This window comes from Ochotona princeps, chromosome 14, assembly GCF_030435755.1.
Source record: "Ochotona princeps isolate mOchPri1 chromosome 14, mOchPri1.hap1, whole genome shotgun sequence".
NCBI classification, from domain to species: domain Eukaryota; kingdom Metazoa; phylum Chordata; class Mammalia; order Lagomorpha; family Ochotonidae; genus Ochotona; species Ochotona princeps.
In genome coordinates, this window is record NC_080845.1 from 16558144 (window position 1) to 16584120 (window position 25977).

At 49.5% G+C, this 25977-nt stretch overlaps 1 protein-coding gene across 6 annotated transcripts in view; it reads right to left on the reverse strand.

Annotated features, from left to right (window-relative positions):
• Positions 1-25977, reverse strand: part of ZNF618 (zinc finger protein 618) — a 155732-nt gene that overhangs the window by 52591 nt on the left and 77164 nt on the right. For all 6 annotated transcript variants that reach the window (XM_058672374.1, XM_058672373.1, XM_058672372.1 and 3 more), the window contains exons 2-3: positions 16522-16574; positions 434-693 (exon numbers count right to left, since the gene is read on the reverse strand). In XM_058672374.1, coding sequence (XP_058528357.1) covers positions 434-693; positions 16522-16574 — 313 coding nt within the window. The remainder of the gene's footprint in view (positions 1-433; positions 694-16521; positions 16575-25977) is intronic.

A 25977-nucleotide genomic window follows, 5' to 3' on the forward strand; every position in this document is an offset into this window, starting at 1 on the left:
AGGGTCCTCCTGGGCCTGGCCCACAACCAGTGCAAGACACGAGGTTGTAACTGATCGCATCCTGGCCAGTCAATTGTTCTGAGTAGGATTTGCACTGGGGACTGTCCCTAGGACCTCCCCTCTACCCTGCCCTGCCCCAGGCAAACTGAAGAGGGAGAAAAGCAAGGTAGACAGGCATTCAGGACACCGACTGTGCCAGCTCAAGTCTGCCACAGGAGCCTCAAGGCATGAGGGATCCCCTAAGCCTGTGGAATGTTCCAGGCATTTGACTTCAACAAGCTTTGATGGATGGGGTTTTGCTACAAGGGAAGGGCTCACCCGATGAGAATAAGACAAGCAAAGGCAGGTCTCAGGGGCCTAGAGGTCTCGGCATTGAAGGTCCTCTGCCAGGCCCCTTCTCCCCAGGCCTGTGGCCCCAACCATGGGCACTCACCCAAGGTCTGCTGATTGCGGACGCCACCAATGACCACGCAGATCTCAGCAGGCACGTCGCCGGTCCCGTCCTTGCCGACCGCTGCCTTCTCCTCCTTGGCTTCGCCCTGCCAGATCACCTCCTGGATGTAGTCGTCGGGCAGCTCTGTCTTGACCTTCACTTCCGTCATCGTTCCCTGCTCGGAACTGAACGAGGTCTCAGCTGACACTGGCTCAGGGCCCTCCACCTTGCTGCTCTTCTGGCTGCGCTTCAAGCGCTCCCTGGGGGAGAAGAAGAGACTCTGCTCAGATGGGACCCTGATGCCTGCCCCTAGATCTCCATGGAAGCCCAGCAGCTCCTGGCCCCAGAGACACACATGAGACTAAGGAGAGGGAACAGCCCCAAAGTCAACCTGCTCAGTTTCCCTTGCTAAGAAAGACCTGTTGCTGCAAGGAACCCTGGATTCCAAAGGACACAGCTTGCAAACCACTGGGCTGGTATGGCTCCAACCCCATTTCCTTCACAGAGGGAGAAGCTGATGTGTAAAGAGGTACACACATATCCAGCTTCCTCACCTGCTGCTTGTTTGTCCTCATCACAATCACAAGGACTGGAAGCCTTTGAAAAAGGCAACCTCTGGCTGGTTAAAATCAGCTCTTCTCCAGCTTGCATGTGCAAACCAATTGGCTGGCTGGGGATGGGCCAGCATGGTGGCATGGTGGGTTAAACCACTGCTTGTGACTCCGGTCTCCTCTATCAGAGGATGGGTTGGGGTCACCCACTACTCTGCTTTTTTTTTAAAGATTTATTTATTTTTATCGTAAAGGCAGATATACAGAGAGGAGGAGAGACAGAGAGGAAGATCTTCTATCCAATGATTCATTCCCCAAGTGACCGCAACAGCTAGAGCTGTGCCAATCTGAAGCCATGAGCCAGGAGCTTCCTCCAGGTCTCCCACGTGGGTGCAGGGTCCCAAGGCTTTGGGTCATCCTTGGCTGCTTTCCCAGGGCACAAGCAGGGAGCTGGATGGGAATCCAGAGCAGCTGGGATTAGAACTGGCGCCCATATGGGATCCTGGTGCATTCAAGGCGAGGACTTAAGCCACTAGGCTACCATGCTGGACCCCAACTGCTCTGCTTCTGATCCAGCTCCCTATTAATGCACCTAGCAAGGCAGCAGAAGATGGCCCAGGTGCTTGGATCCCTGCCACCCATGTGAGAGATCCAGAACTTGTTCTAGACATTTGGCTTCACTCTCTCCCAGCCCTGGCTACTGGAGAGTGAACTAGCAAATGAAAGATCTCTGTCACTCTGTTCTTTCCAATAAATAAATTGAAAAGAAATCAAACTAGCTGGGCTGGCATCTTGATAAAATACAGATTCAGGGTCAGCCAGTATGAGATGGGGCCCAAGATGTGCATTTCCAGTGAACCCCCAGGTGAGGCCAATGCCATGGGTTTGCCATCCTACCCTGAACAACATGGGTGTAAGTGACCCACTGGGAGCCAAGTATCTAGTGCTGCTCCCTTCGCTCCTTGGCAGGAGGGCTGTAGATTGCATCCAAGCTCTTTCCCGCTGCCATTTCACAGACAGGGAAGCGATACTCCACAAGGCTTCTCTACTAGAGAAGTCACAGAGCCAGCCAACCCTTCCACAATAAGCAGGTGGCTCTGTGAGTGTGAGAAAATACCCCGAGGGGATCACAGGTGTGACTGGGCCTCTTGTGGGGGGGCCAGATGGAGGGGCCAAGGATCACGGTGCGGCAGTTCCAGTCACTATCTGCAATGCTGGCATCCCCCATCAGCCCCAGCTGCTCCACTTCTGCTTCAGCTTCCTGTTCATGAACTTGAGAAGTCAGTTGGATGATGGTCCCAGTAGTCAGGACCCTGCCACAGCCAAGGTCAAACAATGTCACATGGGTGATGCCTTCACTAGAACCCAACTGTGCTGGCATTTAGGGTGTCAGCCACCAGTTAACTAACTGTGTGACCTGCGCCAGCCCCCTCACTTCTGAGCCTCAACTTTCCCAATGTTAACACGCTCACCTTGCAGGCTAGCCAACTTAGACACGGAAAGCTCTTCGCACAGTGCCTGGCCTGTAATCACTATACCACTACAGCTGCCACGGGTACACTGTTAACAGTGAGTTCCATGGGCTGGCACTGTGATGTGGTGGGGCAAGCCTCCACCTGCAGCGCAGGCATTCCATATGGGTGCTGGTTTGTGTGTGACCTGGCTGCTCCACCTCTGATTCAGCTCTATTAATGCACCTGGGAAAGATGGCCCAAGTGCTTGGGACCCTGCACTCATGTGGGAGACCCACAACAGCTCCTGGCTCCTGGCTTTGGACCAGCCCAGTTCCAACTGTTGCTGCCTCTGGGGGAGTGAGCAAATGCATAATTCTCTCTCACGTGCTTGGCTGGGACTACATGGATGTCATGGTAAGCCGGTGTTTCCTGGCCTGAGACTCCCCAGTCAGAGATCAGAATGGGTCACTGCCAAGGATCACTCCTTGTCCCCTCATTCCAGCCTTCTTCACTGCCGAAGTTCTAAGACTGGCCCAAGTCTTGAGTGTATGCAACCAGCCCAACCACAATGACTCAGAGTTTGCCCCTTCCTGCTCTCAGGTTGTGGGGAGGGGCTGCAGAGTCAGACAGGCTGGGCATTCCCTCTCCCTTGTCCACTGCCCACTGCATACCATGCAACCATAGGCAAAGACTGCCCTCTTTCTCTTCAAAGGGTCTCGTGGCCCTTGCCTGCTGCAAGGACACCTACAAAAAAGTTCTGCCAGGAGCTGGCACATGGTGCATCGCAAGGCAGCACCTGGCATTGTATGACAATGGCCCATGGTGACAGCCTGACCTCTGGGATGCCTTCCCTGACTGCTGGAGTTGGAGCCATTGGCTCTGTTCCTGGCTGTATGGTTCCTGGGCCTCACCTGGGTGACTCTTCCAGCTGCTCTCTCACTGCATGCTAGTGAATTCACCTGGGTTTACAGGTCACCTTTTCTATCTCACTCTAGCTTCTAGCTCACCATTCGGTTTCATTTCCTTTACAGTCCCAGCTAACTGAAAACGTCTTGTCCATTTATGAGACAAAAACTGCATATGCTCTATGACGTGGGATCCTCGGCAGTCTCGTGCATCCAGGTGCACAGCAGGTGCTCCCTTAAGGCTGTCTGCCACATAACCAAAAGAACACTGCCTCCTGGCAAGCAGGAAGGTTGCCTAAGCCTGCAGTGACTGTCCAGGATCTGTGGGACAGAGTGACGCCTTAGGACATCTGCAGGTTGGTCAGTGATCCATCTGCAACAGGCAAGGGCATCGTAAGAACATGGGGCCAGAGGCCCCGCTCCAAAGGCACTGGGCTTGGAGCAGCTCAGGTCACTGGAGGACCTGCTACACCCGGAGGTTGAGGTGAGGGCAGGGAATGACTGCTTCTCACCGGAAGGCAGCTGCTCCTAGGTCCCCCTCCACCCCACGCAAATCAGAGCCACACCTACAGATACAGCTGTGACTGTGCGACCAGCCAGACTCCTGCCTTAGCTACAGAAAGCAGGAGCCGCAGGAGCCATGATTTCCCGCCCCCAGGCACACACCTACCCACCATGTCCTCAATGTGACACCCCCAAGCCTCCCTGTGCCAAGGGCATAGGCCACTTCTTCCTCTTCCTCCCCCCCCCCGCCCACCCCAACTTTGGCACTCTAGATTTACAAGCCCAAATGTTGCTTTTCTCAAATGCTCTGTATTTAATTAGGTGTCCTAATAACAATGGGATCGCAGAAGTACTTATATCACTTTGAATTAGTGGTGCAGCTTCTTCTAACTTCCTTAAATTTTTTTTTCATATATCATTTTTTAAAATAGAGCTCATTATTTTAATTATATCCATTTAAATGTACAGTGGAGCCCTTGGATATTCTCAGCACGAATCATTAGGTATATTAGTGAAAAAGCACTTGGAATCTATCTCCACACTGACACTCCATAATCTATTCTATTTGTGTCGCTGTAAAATAGATTTATATATAGATAACGACAAAATAGTTGCTCAAGATATGCTATGAATTTTATATTTAACCCAAGTCACACTTCACCATAAAATCCAAAGTTGGGCACTAAAAGGATATTTTCCCCTAAGTACTTGCTGTCTGTGGCCATTGGTTACCGCCTACACCAGACCAAATGGGACCCTGCCCCTGGAGGGCCTTAAGAGACCTCACCTTTCTCTAAGAATGTGTTTCCCAAAATGGGTTCCTTGAAGGGACAGGGGTTCCCAAGTAGTGGCTCTGATTCCCCAGAGGCCACACAAGGGAAGATGTTGCTGGGTAGGGCCCTAAGACCCCTCCTCTCCCTGCATCCCCAAGAGGCACAGGTTTGCTTTATACCTGATGCACACACATTTGAGCTGCTTCCTGTAGGTAGTGGGGGGGCGTGATGTCCCATGTCCTAGTCCCTAGAATCTGAGACCACAGATCTTACTTGGACAAAGGATCTTTGCATATAGAATGAGGTTAGGAATCTGCATTAAGCTCAGCCATCCACTGTATAAGTGGACCCTAAGTGCAGTAACAAGTGTCCCTTGTAAGAGTCAGACTAAGGGAGACTTGAGACAGAGCAGGACAGCAGGAGGAGGCAATGTACTGGCAGAGGTAGGAGAGAGGAAGTCCAAGAATGCTGCCAGCCAGCAGGGACAGCAAGAGGCAAAGAACAGGTGACACCCTGCCAACAGCTGAGCTTGGGGCCTCTGGTCCTAAGAACAAAGAGTAAATTCCTAGTGACTAAAGCTACCCAGTTGGTAGTACTGTCAGTCTCCTCTCCTCTGTGGCAGACACCTTCCACGACCCCAGTGGATGCCTAAAAACTACAGGCAGTACTCAGCCCTCCATGCACTATGGCACAGACATGCAGTACCAGCCAGTAGGCTCCCCACGTTTCATGTCATGATACTTGGCATACCCACTCTTGCACTTGAGATGGGGAAGGGGTCAATGTTGCATAAACAAACGGTCACTTGAACGCAAGCACCCAACACTGTAAAACTTGTTCTGATCACCTTGGAGTGAGTGTGGACATAGATACAAGAGGTTCTGGACTTGACACAACAGTCAGAGCAGTGCTGCTACTCTCAGCCAAGCATGGTGCTCATTTATGGGTCTTCTGTATTTACTCATCTAACACACAAAAGGTCTTCAACACTTCATGGAAAAGGAACATCAGCCAAAAAACTAGGGATGCGTTCCAAAGCACTTTTGCACAAAGATAAATGTATCTTTTAATTGCATTTTCCACAAACATTTGCAAGTCCCCTCATACACAGCTACTCCTTTTTGTCCATTTTCTGTTCTGTTTCCTTAATTAGAATATGAGCAACTGGGGGATGGGACTTGGTCTCTTGGTTCACTGCTATTGGAGCAACGGCTGACGAGTGGCCCATGATACCAGAGAGTCTGGAAGAAGCCCAGGAAAGGTCAACGCCAGCACGGCTACAGGCACCTGCAGCCGGATTCAGGTGAGCCTTTTCTGCAGCTCACCCATCACCACCATCATCAGAGGTCTCCCTACTTCAGTTAACACTGAAGACCCAAAACAGCATGTCTGGCTCATCAAGCCCTAGGGACAACACAGGTTGTGTGAGTGATGTTTCCGTCTGGAGTGTCTGCTTCTTCTTTATCCTTTCTCAAACATAATTTGGCCTTCCTATTTTCTGAAATGCCATGATGGGACAGTCTGAGGCCCTGGTTTACAATTTGGCTCCTGAACTCACAGCTTAGCTCCCAGAGACGTCAGTGAATAGTTCAAAGAGGGCGGAGACTTAATCCAGCAACAGTGCTTAGAGAGAACAGAGATTAGATCAGATTAGGACTTTAGGATGGATTCTCTACGACTGAATCCTGCTGGTTCCATCAGGAGAGACAGAAACATGTGGACGCCTTGTGGTTCTTGGCAGCACCCTGGGACTTGGCCAGCGGAAGTCCTCACCAGATGAGGCTCCTAGACCTGCAGCTCTGGAGTCACGTGCCAATATAAACCTCCTTGCTTTATAAGGTCAGGCTGCCCCCAGTGTGTTACTATAGCAGCGAAAGGCTGACTACAGTGCCCTGGGATAATGCTCCAACATCCTCTTTCAGGATGCAGGTTTTCACAAGGAGGTGGGACTCCCAAGAGATGGATGGCAGTGTCAGCAACCATCCAAGAGCGTGCACTCTCAGCCCAGCAGTCCTGAAAACATACCCCTCTCTGTTTGTATCAGGCCCCGGCCCACACTCTCAATCTACCTTCTGATGAATTCCTTGTGCCTCTGGGAGATGTTCAGGGACAAGAGCTTTCTTCCCCCTGCATTTGCAGTCTTATGCCTGGGCCACTGGTTAGGTGTCACCAAGGCCTGCTGAATGGCTTCTAGGGAAGATGCCCAGGCGTGAGGACACTAGCACACAGGCCAGATGTGATGCTAGCAGTAAGGCCACTAGTGAGAACGGCACGCACAACATACAAAGGGAGCACACAGGCAGCTGTGATATCTCCTGCACTCCCGACTGGCCAGGTACACAAGGTCTCAAGGTCACAAGGTCACATGTAATGTCTTCTACAGGAGGCAGTCTTGGTACAGAAACGAGATGAAGGATCACAGAAGCAAAGTGACTTCCCCCTTTGAGTGAAGAAGCAGGATTCTGCCTGACTCCAAAGCCTGGCCTCCAAAGAGAAAAATCAGTAGAACGTAGCAAGAAAAAAAATAGTCATCACACCTGTTCAATGAATGAACAAATACATGCCTGGAAGACCCAGTGGCTCCAAGAAATGGAGAAGCACTCCCTTGCCTCCTGCTGGATCCAGGCAGAACTGGGCATGTGCTGAAGGCCTAACATGGCACAGTAACAAATGCAAAATGTCCAGTCTCTTCCCAAAGGAAGATGCTTGCAGGTGCACTTTAAACCTCCCTGGGGTGGCCTCCAGTGGCAGCCACGTTCAGATGCATCCTTTGATGGACAGTCTCCCATTTGGACTAGTGAGGACAGCCATCACAATGGGAGAGCGGGGTCACAGCTCCCCCATGAGCCTGGGAGGGCCAAGGGGAAGCATGGAGGCAACAGCGCAGGGTCCAGAGATGGTCAGGGGTGATGCCCGAGATCTGTATCACCAGGCTACAGGCCCACTCTTCACCACCTAGGCCTTAACACGCCTCGAAATTACTTACACTTTTACTTGTGTCATGCACCACTTATATATTTTAATACACAGTCAAGCAGAAGAGAGCAAGACTAACAGGTTAAAACTAGTAACCTATTACATACTCCCTAACAATCGAGAAATTAAAAAATAATCTACAATGCTTGAGGTCACCTGTAGGCATTTAGTTTGTCTCAATGCACGCTGTCAGTCAGCCACAAGACGGGGTAACACGGCATCTCTGGTATGTGTATTGGGGGCAGGGGAGGATATGTTAAGTTGGAAATACTGAAGGTAAATTCTTGTTCACTGAAGCCTAAAGTGGGCTGGGAGGCGAGCACAAGCCCAGGGCAGCCCTGTTCAGGCACATACTCCACAGTGCAGCAGGCTGAAGCTCTCTGTCAAAAACTGGGACCTTCTTTCACAGGTGTCAGGGAATGTGGGAGGCTGGGCCGTCATTACTGAGTTCCTGCCAGCAGCACATTCAACACACCTTGCTTTTGCTTTCCAACAGGTCGTGCAGTGGCATCACTTAGATCTGTTAGTGACATACACTATCCCCTAGCTGTGTCCCCACTCTCACAGCACCGAGACACCACAAACCCAGGACTCTCATCCAGGGAGTGTCCCCTCAATGGGTAGGTGGGAGCAGAAGAGGCAGCAACAGGTTCATGTTGGATCAAGGAGGAGAGAGGCTACCCCCAAACCCTCATAGACGTGTAAATACACTGCTCCCAACCACCACCCTCATCTCCTGCCTAGGCTGTGACATGCTAACCAACCCCTCCCCTGGCTCTCTGATGGTCCTGTCCTTGCTGGGGTCTCATTGTCTCTCCTGCCACGGTGGCCTCCTCTCTACCTGCCAGCTACCAGCCCTTGAGACTAGCAGGTAACAGAGTGAAGCCAGGAGCCAGGCAACTGTGTCCGTAGCACTTTGTGGACACGAGCGAACCCTGTGGGTCACTGCCAGAGACACAAGAACCAGACTCTGCGAACCACATGGTCCAGCAGTTCCAAGCATCTGGGGATGGCTGCACCTTCCTATATTCACAGGCAAAGCAGGAGAGCAGTTAGCACCAGCCACGGAGGGTGCTTAACAGATGAAAGCACAGCAGTGTGCAAGCATCAGCATGGCCCACATACAACAGCAGGATTGGGTGTGTGTGGGGGAGTAGACCTTTTGGAAATGCCCGGGACCAGAAGGCTGTCAGATTTCAGATGTTTTTTAGGTTCTGGAATAACTGTATCTACACAATAAGGAATCCTGGGGATAGGACTCAAGTCTAAACAACTAAATTCATATGTATCTATATCCACAGCCCAAAGGTAATTTTATACACTATTTTAAATAATTTTACGCAGGCAACAAAATTTCACACCGTGGAATTTTCTGCTTGTGGAGGTTATGCTGGTATCCAGAAAGTCTGATTTTGGAACTTTTCAGATTTCTGACTTAGGGAATGTTTTGCCTGCACTTGCTCTACTCTTTTCTCCCATCCCTACCAGACACTCATCAGAGAAAAGATGAAGAGAGTTTGTTCAAACTCTGAGAATGACACACTCTTGGGTCAACAATGGAAAATCACACAGGAAAGCAGAGGAGAGCTTCTTAGCACCTAAGAAAGCAATAGCAGGGGCAGGTATGATCACCCTCCATGAGGTGGCAGGTAGAAGGATGATGAGGCATGCTGCAGTCAGACCTCTGCACGAGGGGCAGGCAAGAGTGATCAAGAAGGTAGACATGAAGCAGGAACTGTGGCCTCTACTGATCAGGAGGAAGAGGCTATGGGAAGTCCTTGAGTAACCAAACCACTCCCAGTGAAGCCACAGGTCGGGTCCTCCCTGAGGCTCCTTTAGGACAAGGCAGGACGACTGGGAATGCTCAGCACCAGTGACCACAGGTGCTCCAGAAGCACTTTCCTTTGGGAGCACAAGTGGGAGAGCTCTGCTGCACAGGTGTCACACAGGCTCCCCGGAGACCCCCACAGTCCTCCTTTGCTAGACCACTCCAAGGAGCCTTTGCCAAAAATCACTCCAATCTGTGATGTCCATGAGCTGCTAGGAATTGCATTTCTGTGGCAGTGTCCAGAGGGCACAGCAAAGGCTGGAGGTGAGCCATCCACAATCTGCCCCATGTATAGTCAGGTGGAACAACAAGCATTGAGCGAGCTGTGCCCACCAGCACCAGGAACTGGCCTCTTCGGACGAAGTATGTGAACCTTGGCAGTGAGTCAAGATGCTGCTCTTCATGACTTCTGTGAAGACTGTCCAGAGTTTGTCTGGCGGAGGACACACATTTCTAGGAATCATGTCTGCCTGAGATCCACTCATGGATATGACCTTAAGCTTGAGAGGAAGCTGTGTTCTGATCAAGCACATTTGGTTTTCCAGTAATTCATGCTGTCAACCCCATACTGTGCATTGGCCAGCACGGGACCAGCTGTTACTGTGAAATATATCCATGAAATTCACTGGTTCAGGGATGCTTTTCTTTTCCTACTGAAAACCAAAAGTTAACCAGAAAAGATGTTATTTCAAGAATAATTATGAGGGCCGCCATTAGAGCATGCAGACTGAACCTGCAATGTCCACATCCTGAAGGGTGCCATTTGAGTCCTACCTGCTCCATTTCTGATCCAGGTCCCTGCTGATACATCTGGAAAAGCAGTGAAGACGGCCAAAGTGTGTGGGCTCCTGTACTCATGTGGAAGACTCAAAAGAAATTCCGACCTTTGGCCCAACCTGGCCCCCAGTTGTTGTAGCCATCTGGGGAGTAAACCAGTGGATGGAAGATCTCGATCTAATTCTGACTTTCAACTAAATAAATAAATAAGCTGTACACATATGGTTATCAAATTAAATGGTACACTGGTTGAGGGTAAGACTCAGCTAGAATCAAAGACATTTTACTACTTGGATAACCTTCGACAAATCAGTTCCCTTCAAAAAAAAGTTGGGTGAGGGGGAGCAGTCACTAATTAAGAGGGCTGCTGGGAGGATTCAATAAGGTATGGGAGGCTGCAAGACAGAGTGGGTGTACTGTGGTGGGCAACTAATAAACCCACGCTCCATTGCCACTCCCTCCCTGATGACCAGGCTCTGACACCTACTCTTAGGAACTGAAACCTAATACCATGGTGATAGAAATAAATGTTTTATCGAACACCTCCTATGGAACTACACATGATTACACTTAATCCTCACGGATAATACTAGACAGGTGCTAATATCTACCCACTTTGCAGATGAGAAACACTGACAGGTGAGGGCGCTAGCTCCAGGTCCCACTCCCATGTCATACACCCAGGACACAGATCTGGACCTAGCAGCCTGGGATCTTCAGCTCTGGGCTAAGCTGACTCGGCTAAGCAAGGCTTTAGAAGATGAGGAAGATGCCCACCAGTGTGGGCAAGGAATGAAGGGCAGCACGGAGGAATAAGTGTGGCCACAGGTGTGTGCCTGCCCACCCAAGGACCAGCCTGAACCAAGAAGCAAGTTTTTGGATATTGGGTACATAACAATCCTTCGCTGAAAAGGAGGTCCCCCTCACTCAGTGGGGCTCATTACCATCTATCACTACCGGGGCTGCTCACATACCATCTCTGAAAACTCCTGCCCCACTGTGTTTTCTGCTGGCTGCCACACTGTGACACTTCACTACTCAACATCTCCAACGGGCTCCTGATCTCACACAGAGTAATAGCCAAAGCCCCAAGGACCATCTCTGAGAGCCCACACACACAGCCACAGGGACCTTCCTACTGCTGCTGCACTGCAACAGACACACTCCCGCCCCAGGACACCTGCGCCTGTTGAGCCCTTTGCCTGAAATGCAGTTCCTTCGAATGACTGCTTGCCTGTGTGCCTCATGGCTTTTCAGGTGCTTCTTCAAGGGTTCCTTTCCCACCAATGCCTTTCCTGAACCACCCCAGATTACAGGGGTGACACCCTCTCCAGCTGCCCATCACTCAGTGGGGCTCGTTACCATCTGCTGAGCACACACCTCCACGACTGTCTGTATCAGTTCCATTCTCACTAGAGTCTCAGTAGGCAGTGGCTTCCAGGATGGTGTTTGCTCTTTGTGCAGCACCTGAGACACGACCCAACACACAGCAGGCACTCAGTGAACATTCATGCAGTGAATGAATGAGGCCTGGTTTTTCTCTCACCACAACCTGCACATCTAAAGGGACCCATTCACTCATTAGGCAATGAACAAATGAGTCCTTGAACTGCTCCTGTCTCCAATCTCCTTATCTTCAAAAATCAGAGGGTTGGACCAAGTTATCTACAAAATCCTTCAAGCTCTGCCAACCCTTGGCTGACCAAGAAGAAATAGCCTAACTCATCCTGGCCACAAGCCTGTGACTGTACTCACTTGATTATTCTAAAAGCTGCATTTCCTTTAGAATTTTCCACAGCTAAGATCCCCACAACCCCGGTGCCCCTTAGCACAAGTGAGGCTTGGCCATAGTTGCGCTACGTGATTTGTAACCTGCACACCAGGGCCGCATTAACCTCAAGTGCTGGGATCACTGGCCTTGTAAAATCAACCCAGGTAGGGTTACAGGGAAGTAAACCAAACCACATTTGGTTGTTTCTTAAGCTCAGAAACACCACCTCTCCTTGTCCCCCTCAATTTAACACTAATTCCTTAGCAGCCATGCTGTTGGTTTTGGGGTTTCGCCAGCAGTCCTCTGGAGAAATAACAAAACTATGTGTTCCAGGCCAAAAGGAAGGCGCTGGGATGAAAACAGATCCTGATGTAATAACACAGCAGGCTATGCAGCCGCGGGGGCAGAGGGTTGGAGGTCCCTCAAGGTCATTCCTATTCAAGGCCAGGCATGCTTATTCTGACTATGGAGTATGTTAGGGGCTTCATTTCCCCTCCCAAAACAGATGCATAAGGAGCTCTCATGATACGCAAAGTGTCTGTCAGTCTAAACTCCACCAGCCATGCTCAGATTCACCAGTGGTGTCAGCTGAGGCCACTTGCCACTACTGCTCTCTTGGTGTGTAACACATTGTTCAGCTCTCAGGCCGAACCTCTCGCCATCACATCACAGTATTCACAAAGATATTTGAAAAGTTCATGGAAATATGACATCCAGCTCCAGCTTCCAATTCCAGCTTCCTGGAAGGTACAGGAGACAGGTCAAGTAATCACATTCCTGTTACCATCTGAGTTGCAGCTCCCAGCTTGGGTCCAGAATGAACCACTAGATGGGAGCCCTAACTCTGTTTTTCAAATAAAAGGGGAAGATTTCAAAGATAAGGTTATCAGGGTATAAAAATCTGAGATGCAAGCAGACAGATTTCAAAAACATCAGTGAAGGAAAATGCATGTTATGAAAAGTCTGCATGGGTTTCAAAACTCTTTGACATGAAAATAAATGTTCCTTTACATATACTTCCATCAATTTTTTCAAAAAATGATCCATTTATTTTTATTGAAATGCAGATTTTACACGGAGAGAAAGAGACAGATAGAGAAGTCCTCCTCCTGTTGGTTCATTCCCCAAATGGCCGCAATGGCCAGAGCTGAGCTGAACAGAAGCTGGGAGCCTAGAGCTGCTCAGTGTGACATGTGGGTGCAGGGACCCAAGGACTTGGGCCATCCTCCACTGCTTTCCGAGGCCATACACATAGAGCTGGATCAGAAGTGGAACAGCTGGGACTCAAACTGGCACCCATATGCCACCCATATGCCACCTAGGCAGTCACAGGCCAATGAGCTCTGTTTCAGCTTCCCCATCTGTGAATGGGAATAATGTTGAGTACCTTCCTCATAGCATAGCTACAGTGATTCCATAAAATTAATAAGTGAATAGCTATAAATCACTTAGCTCAGAGCTTGACAAAATCATTGCCAATGTTACCTGAAATCTTGTCTTTATGCCTCATGTTATACACGGCTCTAGAGCATGGGCTGGCCCTTATTGGTGTATAATCTGATGCTATGGTGATAACATGAGGCCCAGCCATGGCTTGTCTGGGACTCAAAGCAAGGCTAGTTAGTCAAAGGGACCAGACAGAAGGATACTTCAAAAGTTCATGGACGGGCCCGGCGGCGTGGCCTAGCGGCTAAAGTCCTCGCCTTGAAAGCCCCGGGATCCCATATGGGCGCCGGTTCTAATCCCGGCAGCTCCACTTCCCATCCAGCTCCCTGCTTGTGGCCTGGGAAAGCAGTCCAGGACGGCCCAAAGCTTTGGGACCCTGTACCCGCGTGGGAGACCCGGAAGAGGTTCCTGGTTCCCGGCATCGGATCGGCGCGTATCGGCCCGTTGCGGCTCACTTGGGGAGTGAAACATCGGACGGAAGATCTTCCTCTCTGTCTCTCCTCCTCTGTGTATATCTGGCTGTAATAAAATGAATAAATCTTTAAAAAAAAAAAGTTCATGGACAACAGGATTAAAAGGTAAGGCTATTATGGTGCAAATAATTTTGAAATCCATGCATTTTCTTTTCCATGGTACACATTTTCCATGAAGAAACCTTGCAGGTGGCACACCTACCACTCTCCTCCTCCCCTGACTGGGCAGACATCTCTAATCAATCCTAGCCTTCTACCATCAACCATAGCCTAAGGCTGATAATACGCAACTGAGAGCTATGGAAACTACCCCTGTGACAAAACCTGCCTGTCAGGCTCTGACTACAATCACCAGAGATGCTGGTATAGGGAGATGCCTGCATTAGAGTGAGGGCAGGACCACCTCCCCATGAGAGGAACGAGGGATGGGTTCAACTGATTTTTTTTTAAGATCTATTTATTTTTATTGGAAAGTCAGATATACAGAGAGCAGGAGAGATAGAGAGGAAGATCTTCCATCCACTGATTCACTCTCCAAGTGGCTGCAAGTGGCTACTGATCTGAAGCCAGTAGCCAGCAGCTTCTTTCTCCAGGTCTCCCACGTGGGTGCAGGGTCCCAAGGCTTTGGGTCATCCTTGACTGCTTTCCCAGGCCACAGGCAGGGAGCTGGATGGGAAGCCAGGTTGTCAGGATTAGAACCGGTGCCCATATGGGAGCCTGGTGCATGCAAGGTAAGAACTTTAGCCACTAGGCTATCGCAGCAGGCCCTGCAATTGGTTTCTACTCACTGCTGTGGACTCAGTACTTTGAACAGTGTTTGCATCTATAATGTAGTCCATTGTCTGCTGGGAGAATAAGCAAACATTAAATCCACCCAGACACTCAGCACACAGCATGGATTCTTCCACCACTGGTGCACAACACACATGGGAGGTGCCTGGGATAGGCAGCTGGGCCGTTGCTTCAGCACAGTGTTGCTGAGTAGAGAAAGTACCTGCTGTGTTAAGTTCAAGACCACATACTGTGCTTGCTTCAGCAGCACATATACTAAAATAAGACCACATGCTCCTTATATGATGGATGCTCCCACGGCTCTTAGTCTCTCCATGGGTATAACCAGACAAATGCCAAGGTCCTTGCGGTTGTGGTTTCTGGTCCGAGAAGCTACTGCAGATGTCACTGGGCTGAGGACTGCCACTGCCTGGCAGGCCACAGCCTCGTACACTGATTTCACCCCAATTCCACACCAGGCAGCGAGGCGAGATGTTAGGCAGCTGCTGACCCCATGGCTGATCCCATCACCACCCACATCCACAGGCCGTAGGGCCTTCCAACTCACCACTGTCTGGGCTCTACCCATCCGCTCCAGCCTACACCATTCCCTTTCTCATTGGAGTATGCATTCCGTGAACATGACTGCAGAAGGCCTGTGTGGGACCAGGCCCACAGCAAGTGCACGACGCAGGTGTAATGGTCCCTGCCCTAGCTGGTGGCACTCAAGAAGGGACAGAAGAAAAGCTACAGAAAGGAATGCAACAGCTGAGGGTGCACATGGACTACAAAGGCCTCAGGCAAAGCCCTGAGGACTAAGAGCAGGGTGATGAGGCAGTGCTGCTCTGAGAGGGAGGCTGAAAGCAGAGCTGAGAGGACACAGCTTGAGGGAAGAGCAATGCAGAGAGCGTTACAAGCACCTGCTGAGTTCTCAGGTCGGATGCAGTTTGGGCTGTAGCGATCAGGGCTACTTTTAAGCTATACTGGCAGAGCTAACAGACCAAGCGGCCACAGGGCCCACAGAGCAAGAAACACGTGCCCAGCTACACACAGTCAGGTACAGCGCAGGAAGCCCCAGCCTAGTCTCACAGCCTTCATTTGAATCCATTTCCAATCTTCCTCCTCAAGGCAGGTGCCAGGGTGATGTTCCTGCAACATGAAGCTATACGCACCACTCCTTTGCACAGATAATTTCAGCAAACTGTGTTTCAAGGAACATATGCTCAGTGGAGTAACTTTAATAAAAGGGTTCCCCAGCTAAGTGCATTTGAGAAACATGGCATTCTCTTCCCCTCCCTACCCCTGGGAGTGGGTCCTTGGCATGCACATTAGCACAGTCAAGGCTCTGCCAATTACTATAGTGAGGAAACCTCTTTGATTTTGATTTACCTCCTGCCTCCTGCTTTCCTTTTAGGACCCTTCTCCTTCCCCATCTCCTGCTAGTTGGAAAGGTGAGGACAAACTCAGAGACTGACTAAGCAGGGTGTCCTATTACCCTTGTTGAGGAGTGACTGATTCTGGGTGGTGGGAGGGAGATGAATACTTAACCCAAGTGCATGGGCCAACCAATTCCAGAATTAGATGGAACTACCCACCCCACCGATCCCATACAGGAGTCCACAGCTCAACAGTCAGGCTTAGATGCAAGCCTAGGCACTAGGCTTAACCACTGAGCACCTTCCAACATGAGTGGCCCAGTTCGGAATGAGTCATCCTTAGATCAATGTCCCAGGCACCTGCCCATGGTCTCACATTCTCAAAGGGCAGTTACTGCTCAGCCAGAGAATTGGCCTGCACTCAATTGAGGCAGAAAGCACCAGAAAGAGGCACGGGCGGGGAGGGAGAGTGGAGAGCTGTACCTGCTCGGCGTGCTTTTCCTTCCAGCTGCACTGGCTCCACTGGCTCCGTCAGCCTGCAAGAGAGACCCAAACACATCAGCTTATAGATGACACAATCTACCCACTGCTACTCACCCGCTTCTAACTGAGCAGTGCGCAGGCCATAAGCCTCTGGCCTAGGTTGCCAGACTCAGAAAGCCTGCCCCTAGTGGTAAGGAGGAGTCAGCACGCTTCCCCTCACCCCCACTTCCTCAGCCTTTTAAAACCCAGTTGAGCGCCCACTGGCAACACAAACCTAGCACACCCGCTCTGGAAACCAGTGGGGTAAAGTAAGTAACTAGTTAAGTCTGAGATTGAATTGCATCACTTTTATTTTCAGTTGGGATTTCCAATAAAACAGTAGCTGCAGACTTATACCTACCAACTGGAGGGGGGAAAATCCCATTATGTTAAAATATTCTGTCCTTCCTCCCACTTCCCCCCGCCCCTCCCATTAACAGGGGAAGGCATCAGAATGCTGGCTCTTAATCTCTTTTATTTGAGGGTGGGGGAGGGGAGATAAGGCTGAATAAATGAAATTTGCAGAAATGATAAAATTCTGGTTTCAGATGCAGAGACCAAGGCCTTGGGTGTGGAGGCAGCAGCTGGAAGTCTCCTGAGGACCCAATGACACACTCCTAGGAGCCTGATTCTGGGGCTGGCACTCAAAGGGTCCTCGCTAGCCCAAGCCTAAGCAGGCTGTGGCTCTGGAAAGTGCCCAGGGCTTGTAGCCCTGCCCGTGCTGACGTACACTCCCTGGCTTTGTCAGGACACCTGGAGTTAGAAATTCTGGCATGTCTGAAACTCTGGCACATGCGCATTTCCACTCCAAATCCAGAATTTTTCCAGCACTGTGTATGTGCCATACATTGAAACAACCCCAACAGGGCAGGTGGAGAGCAGGGCAGGTGGAGAGCAGGGCAGGTGGAGAGAATCAAGCACCCCAATAGTGCTGTGGCAAAACATGTACAGGCCACCCCAGTGGGCCAGCTGTGGTCCATACCTGCCTCATTCCCTCGGGTCAAATTCTGCGGTTCCCTTGGTACCAAAACCCTTCTTGTTTTCTAGCTTTTTTCAAGTCAGGATTATGAAGACAGGACAGAGAACCCAAAATAAAATCATCACTCTCCCATCTTTTTTTTTTTTAAAGATTTATTTATTTTATTGCAAAGTCAGATATACAGAGAGAAGGAGAGACAGAGAGGAAGATCTTCCATCCGATGATTCACTCCCCAAGTGAGCCGCAACAGGCCGGTGCGTGCCGATCCGAAGCCGGGAACCAGGAACCTCTTCCGGGTCTCCCACGCGGGTACAGGGTCCCAAAGCTTTGGGCCGTCCTGGACTGCTTTCCCAGGCCACAAGCAGGGAGCTGGATGGGAAGTGGAGCTGCCGGGATTAGAACCGGCGCCCATATGGGATCCCAGGGCGTTCAAGGCAAGGACTTTAGCCGCTAGGCCACACCGCCGGGCCCCACTCTCCCTTCTGATGGGTGCTTACAAGAAGTTGCAATTTGGCAAAACCAGGCAGCAGACTTTGATGCAAGCCAAGTGGCAACAGGTAAACAGAAATGGATTTCACTCAAAATGCTTGAGATTTCCAGTCCTTTTTAAGAGGACTGGATAATCCAGTAATGTCAAGTCCTACACCATGACAGACAGCAAAACTGACATTCTGGTTTTCCACAGTTCCACCCCTTCTTCTTGCCTTACACACAGGCCCTTGTGGGCATCACCATGCACTCCCCTGGATAACCTCCCAAGAGACACTTCTGGGTAGACAGTTAACCTTCACACACACACACACGGTCCCAGAACTTGAGCTGCTTACCAAGAGGGTTTTGTTATTATAAGTCTAGGTCAGGGTCACTCTAAGGTCCTCTTTCCCAGCTCTGGAGTACTTCATCCCACCACCTACTTCAGGAGAGCATGCTGGGAGATGGGGTGGCACCATGGAGCCCCTCTCCCATGTGGCAGAGATGGAAAGATTAAGGAGAGGCAGGGAGGGAGAAATGGGATGTCTGTGTATTACTGCAGTACAAGAGACAGGCCCTGGGAAATGCTAACTAAATACACGTGGTCCCTGAGAGCAAAGGAGGGGACCAGTCACAGCCTCTCTTTCTTGCATACCTGAAAGCTTGCACACAGGGCAAATGGGCAGAAGTTGTTACTAACATTTTGCTTTGAGGGGCAGAAATGAAAAAGGGTAAAAATCCTGCACTACAGAGTCTTTTTAAAAGATCTATCTATCTATCTATCTACCTATATCTATCTATCTTTATCGGAAAGGCAAATTTTCAGAGAGGAGAAACAAAAAGGAAGATTTTCCATCCACTGGTTCACTCCCCAGGTAGTCACAACAGTCAGAGCTAAGCCCATCTGACTCCAGGATCCAGGAGCTTCTTCTAAGTCTCCCATGCAGTCAGGGTCCCAAGACTTTGGACCTTCTTTGACTGTTTTCTTAGGCCACAAGCAGGGAGGTAGATGGGAAGTGGAGCAGCTGAGACACAAACTGTCACCTATATGGGATCCTGGCACTTGCAAGGCAAGGATTTAGTCACTGATCTATCTCGCCACCACACCCTCTCCTTTTATTTTTAAAGATGTACTTATTTATTTGAAAGGCAGAATTACAACACACACACACACACACACACACACAGAGAGAGAAACAGAGACAAAGAGATCTTTCATTTGCTGGTTCACTCCCCAAATGGCTGCAATAACTAGAGCTGGGCTGGTCCAAAGCCAGGAGCTTCTTCCAGGTCTTCCACATGGGTACACTTGGAACAATTCTCTGTTGCCTTCCTGGCACATTAGCAGGGAGCTGCATCAGAAGTTGAGCACTGGAACCGGCACCCATATGAGATGCTGATACCACAGCACTCTTGCCCTTCCTGAGATATAAAATTTCAAATGATCTTTTCTCTCTTGGACTGAACTCTGGATGTGTACTTTCAGTATTTTGTACAAATTTTTAAAGTTGTCTTTTGTGACCTTTTCTTTCCCAAATTTACAGAGGTGATCAGCTCCCAGTATCCATCTGATCATTGTCACCCTTGCTTCTTTTTATGGAACTGATGATACTTTCACTCCCCATCACTGGTAGGACATCTTTTTCTGCTTTCTAGCATTTTTATCAAATAGAGAAAAACTGCTAATTTTTTTTTTTTTCCCAGAAAGTTGTCAAGACAAATCCTTCAGCAGAGAGAAGGTAGTGGCACTTGTTAAGTACAACCACTGGAGGAAGACACCAAGCTCACGGCATAGGGGACTGGAGCCGTTGGAGAAGAGATACAGGTGATGACAGTACAACAACCACTGGAGGAAGAGATAAAGATGGCAGCGGCACTAGGACCTGCAGCCGCGAGGAAGGAGTATACCCTGGGAAGGCTGTGGCTGGCAAATTTGTGTAAGTTTGACTTTAATGACTAGGAACAGCTCTCCCAGCTGGATCCAAGACTCACACAGTCAAGAGCACCCATTCCCACTGTGGAGCTCCATTCCACACCAGGCTTCCTCACCAGTATCCTCATAAACACATGGCAGTGATCCTCCCTGACTCAATCCAGTTCAACTACGACATCACCATTTTCCTGGGCCATAAGGGTCTAACCCCAGTGATGACCACAGCAACTCAGCCTCATCCTACCTTCTCACCTCCAACAGTGCGATCTGACGGATTCTCAGTTTCAAGTGAAGTTTAAGGGCATGGCACTGAGGCCAGCGGTCTGAGTTCCAGTTTTGGCTTTGCCATTTTCGAACTGTATAGCCATCATCAAGTCACCTGTAGTTTCAAGACCTCCGTTTTCCCATCTGTAAAAGGGCAAAAAACCAATTCCACAAGATCGACCACCCCAACCACAGGGGGATGTAGCCAAGATAACATAAATGAGGCAACAAGCTCAAAACACGCTGTGCCGGCAGGGATGCAGTAAGAATCACTAACAACTCCACACACAGCAGTGGAAACTGCCATTTATTGGGTCCAGGAAACCGAGGCACAGAGTAACAGGGCAGTGAGTTCAAAAGTCCATGATGAATAAGCAAATTGCAGGGACAGCCAGGACTGGTCCATAGGTCCTCCCTTTGAGTGACAAGGGTCTGCCCAGAATCCTCGGCAGCAAGGATGTGGAGCATCAAGAATGTCCCCCCAAACCACCCACAGACCCAGGATGCCCCATGACCATCTGTAGTGGAACCTGTCAGACCAACACAGAACACAGCATGAGGCCCAGGCCAGGTACACTGAATCACTGTCTCAGTAACGAGAACTCCTACACAGCTTTGTGGCACTGGCATATTCAGTCCCTGGACAATGAGGTCTTGAAGGATGGAGCTTCCTGCCTGGGCTCTGTGTGGGTATCATCTGGAACCTTCAACAAGGGGGGGGGGACGAGGGTTAAATCAGATCATCCCCCCAGTCGCTACTCCTTTCACCCGTATCATTCCATATTGAGCTTATCCAACCTGAACCAGATCCTGTGGTGGCAAATAAAAGGTAGGGGACAGAGGACCCTTGGGGAGCTGTCCTTCTCCATCTGATGTGGCTGGGTGCAGGTGCCCAGCCCCCTTTTCCAGCCCATCCGATTTCTTCTGTACCAGCTTCGCCCCAGGACCTGAGCAAGGCTATTTTTGGTGCCATTCAGCTCTCTCCTTCCCTCCCAAATGAATGTTAAGTTGTTCTTTTCCATTCTCTTATTAAGGGTTTTCTTGGAAAGAAAATATTATTCCAAACCCAGAAATTTTATTTCTAAATTTGTGCAAATGTAAGTTGTAAGACATTAGCTGCATTTCACATTTTGTGCAAATGGCAGAAACAGGCAATTCGTGTGCTACGGGATGGGGGCTGGCCAACGATTTCGATAAAATAAACCCTTTTTTAATTTAAATGCTAATGCACTGAATTAAAATTTAATAACTGAGGAAATTGAAAAGCCGAGCAGGAATATTGGAAATAAATCCAAGCAGAAACAGCTGAAATTAAAAATTCTAGAGAGTGGGAGGATAGCAGCTAAGCTGTCTTATATGATTACATTTTTTTTTCCAGAATGAAGCAAAAAAAAAAAAAAAATCCTATCTCTCGCTGGCTCTCGGGCAGTAAATCCACAGTACTGTGATTTATTGCTCAATTTTCCTGAGGGAAAAAGGCTTTCTTTCATGCTGAAATATTTCATAAATTTCAAGCCAGCATAAATTCTTAATTTAAAAGTTATGGAGGTCACATTTAGTGCACTGGTACGGCTCCAAAACCTTAAAGGAATAGTAGCGACCAAATAAAAAAATTTTTTTCTTAAAAAGAAAAAAAAGGAGGGGCTGAATTTGCTTCCCCCCCCCTTTTTTTCCCCTTTCGGTTTTAATTCACAAGTTGAAATTTCATTATTAAGGATTCCTCCTAGAGCATAGAACCCACGCGTGTGGGGAACAGCTGTGTGTTTGGAAATCAGCAGCTAAAGATGAAGAGATAAAGATTTAATTCAATTACAAAAAGGCAATTTTTTTTAAGCCACTTGAGGAATTTCTGGTAAAAATTTCCCCCTTCACTGCCCGGGAAGGGGTGAGAGTGGGGGAGGGTGGCCACTGTAATTGCTTCTCTTAGATCTCCAATCTTTTGTGCACACTGATGTATTCATTTGTTATACAGCTGTTTGGCGGCGGAAAGAATGCTGGGGCGCCCATAATTCTAAGCAAATCAATCAAAAATTAATGATTTGTCATGCTTGCACAATGGAGGAAAAACAGCTCTGTGGGTCCTGGCTGCCTGATCTCGAAGAATAAAATGCCTTTCTCTGATAAGATGGCCTGGGAGGCTGGGGTGCCACTGCAGAGGGCCCCCACCTCCAGCCCGGGGAGGGTGCAGGGGCCAAGGCCAAGATGGCGCCCCAGCCAGCCTCGTACAAGCCAGACCTCAAAGCACCATTTTCCTAAAGGTATCAAAATCAAGATCTCGCTTTCTCCCTCCCCCACCACAATGAAAATCACTTCCTCTCTGGAGAATTCAATGGAGCCCCCTCCCCGCAACTCAATTTAATTTGTCCCTGTTCATTGTTCTCCCAACACTGCTGAACTACAGCCATCAATGTCTTCCACCCTCCGCACCAGAGGACTGAGGACACAGCTCCTAGGGTGACTGCCATCCCCTAGTGTGTGTGCTGCTATGCCTGGGCAGTGACCACCTCCCACACAGGGCTGCGTCTTCAGTACCCAGCTCAGGGCCCCGGGACATTGGGCAGACAGTCACCAAAGAGGGGGTAAAACTACTCACTCCGAGAACTCCCCAGGACCGATAATGAGGCTGTTTAGATAAAGGATGACCTGCCCTGGATGAAATCTCTCAATGGATCTTATGAATCAATCACTCTTTTATTCACTCAGCAGGTATTTCTTGCAAACCTACTACGGTCAAGTACTGTTGGAGTCTGAGAAGACAATTTCAAATACCCAGAGGGTTTCTCTCTCTCTGCCCAAGTTCATGGCCATTTCTCTGTACATTTGGCCCTTCATGGCCACAGCTTATGAACCAACCCTAGCCCCACACAACATGTACAGACTGTTTTCCTATTTAACCCTCAGGTTTCAATGCAGGCAAAGGGAGTCCCAGTCTTATTCACCAGATATTCCCGGCAAACACCTGCTAGGAGTTGTTTAGCTATGGAACAACTGCTTTGTGAGTTAAAGAAAAGATTCTGTTCCTTGGAAGCTAAACATATTATAACTGCTATCTAAACAGATCCTGCCTCTCAGACAGTACTCAGTGCTGTGTGGCTGACACATGGTGCCTTGAGTTTTTAATCTTTCTGCAGTGAATGTGGTTTTACTTGAATTCACTGACTACGCTGGCTTCCAAGTGGAGGCTACCAGGGACAAAACTGGGAGGACAAAACTGGAGCCCCAATGGGCGCACACCACTTTTCCGTAAAGATTTGCAGAGTTCACACTTGAAGTGGCCCTGAGCCACAACTTGGAGAGAAGGAGAAGTGCTGAGATGAACCAGACGTGACACCTCACATATTCCCCCAATCATGCATGCCTCTGCTGGACACTATGGTTGCAGTAATATGGGTGGACTGTTTCTTCCAAGGGTCTACGTGCTGTTGGAGGCTTGGTTTGCCATGTGATATGGAAAGGTGGGCCCACTGGCCAGTTGCTAGGTCACGGTGGGAGCTGCCCTTAGGAGAGACCAAGGCAACCTCTCACAGCACCCTATGCTCTCCTCAGAAGGAGTGGTACCAAGAGGAAGCTCTGAATCACTCACTGGCTTCCTGTTTCTAGGTGTGGCCTCTTCCTCCCATGCATTCCCTGACCACTAGGCCCTCATCAGAGGCCACACTAGGAGCCCATCCAATTTTGAAGTTTGAACTCCCTAAACTGTAAACCACGTAAACCTCTTTTCTTCATAAAATTAGCCTGTCTCAGATATCTGGTTATAGTAACAATTTAAAAACTAATGTATTGTCAAAGTGGCTACAATATACTGGGCACCAGGACAGTCACTGTGGACAGAGACAGAACAGTGGGGAAGACAAACTGGCAATATCACAATTTTGACTCCCCATTTATAATTACCATCTGAGGGGCCAGCACTTTGGCTCAACTAGCTAATCCTCCACCTCCAAAAACCAGCTTCCCATATGGGCACTTATTCATATCCTGGCTGTTCCAATTTCCACCCGGCTCTTGGCTTATAGCCTGAGGAAATAGTGAGGATTGCCCAGTGCCTTGGGAACCTGCATCCACAAGAGAGACCTAAGGGAGGTATCTGGCTCAGCTCTGGCCATTTTAGTCTTTGGGGAGTGAACCAGCAGATGAAAGACCTTTCTGTTTCTCCTCCGCTCTGCAAATCTGCCTTTCCAATAAAAAAAATAAGTGACTATTTAAAAATATACATAATTGCCACCCACTGCGTGCATTCTGCAGAGGATGGGTTGGGTCCATGAGCAACTCTGACAGCGGCATCCAAAGGACCACAGGGTCAGGAAGGGCATACAGATTGAGGGAGTCTTAAGCAGGGAGCACAGAGCTCCTACTGGGAAAAACAGAAGACCCAGATGTGAAATAGAACTAGCACAGGTTGGGTGCCAGGGAGCAGCACCTGCCACATCAGGGCAGACAGAAGGGCACTGCTCTACCTAGCTGGAAGGCCTGTGGTCTTCTGGACCAGGAAACCAGCCCACCAAAGTACAGAGAGGCTCACACAGCGGGCTCCTGAGCAGACCACCACCTGGACTTGGCAGCTTCCAGCTCTGAGGCTGAAGGAACAATGATCCGAGTTGTGAATTATTTTCCATGCCAGGTCTAACGGTAGGCCCAGAGACACCAATGGACCAACTGCATCTCCAACTGCAAGTTTAACACAGGACAGATGATCAATGCCTTCCTTTCTCCCAGACACAATGATCTTTTCTGCCTCTCCCCAGGCCCTTGCTATCCAAGGTCAAGTGTAAAGAAGCAAATCAGGATTCCCTGGAATAAAAGGAAAGCAGTGTCTGCCTCCCAAGCATTTCTAGCTACAGGCAAATTCTCTCCTCTCTGTTGGGCATCAATGCAGGCTGGACTCAGATCTTCATCACGGTCATGGCCTTTGTCATCACCATCCACAGTCAATAATTAGGATGCACCTGTTAACCAAGCTGAGGAGCCTGAGGTATGTGCATCCCCAAAGCACCTGCTGATTGCACTGTGGAGCCTGGAGGCTCGGCCCATAGGCCACAACCAGCCTTCAGGGAAGAGATGGAGGCCACCTAGGGAAGCAGGAAGAGAGAGAAAGCTCCAGGACTGTGAGCTGCTGGGAGTGGCAAGGATCAACTAAGATCCTGTGACGAAGGCACCCGGGGCACTACTGGCAGAGGGAACACTTGGTAAACAGCAGCATAAGGTGTCATTGGTGTGTTATTTTGTTTTCAATAAGCCACTAGGGCCTGCATTGTGAGACAGTGGACTAAGCATCCACCTGGAAAGCTAGCATCCCATTTGGCACCACTTCATGTCCTTGCTGCTCCACTTCCAATCAAGCTCCCTGCTACTAGCCTGGGAAAGCAGATTCAGATGGCCCAAGTGCTTGGTCCCTATTACTCACATGGGAGACCTGGAAGAAGATCTAGGCTCCCGGCTTCAGCCTGGTCCAACCCAGGGTTATGCAACCATTGAGGGAATGAACCAGTGAATAGACGACCTCTCTCTCTCTTCATCTCCCCATCTCTCTCTGTAACTCTGCCTTTCAAATAAATAAACTTTACAAAAAATAAGCCACTAGAATTGAAAGAAAGAACTTGTCTGCCTTAGACTGTGCACCAAGGCCTGGGTCCCTCTCTGGGCATCTGGAATTCCAAATCTGAGTGCCAGGGTGCTCATAGTCTCTGGGGTAACAGCTCCTCTTGGGCCACCAGGTGGTACTCACCAGCCTGGACAGGTATGCCACCAGCACACAAATGCCCACATGAGG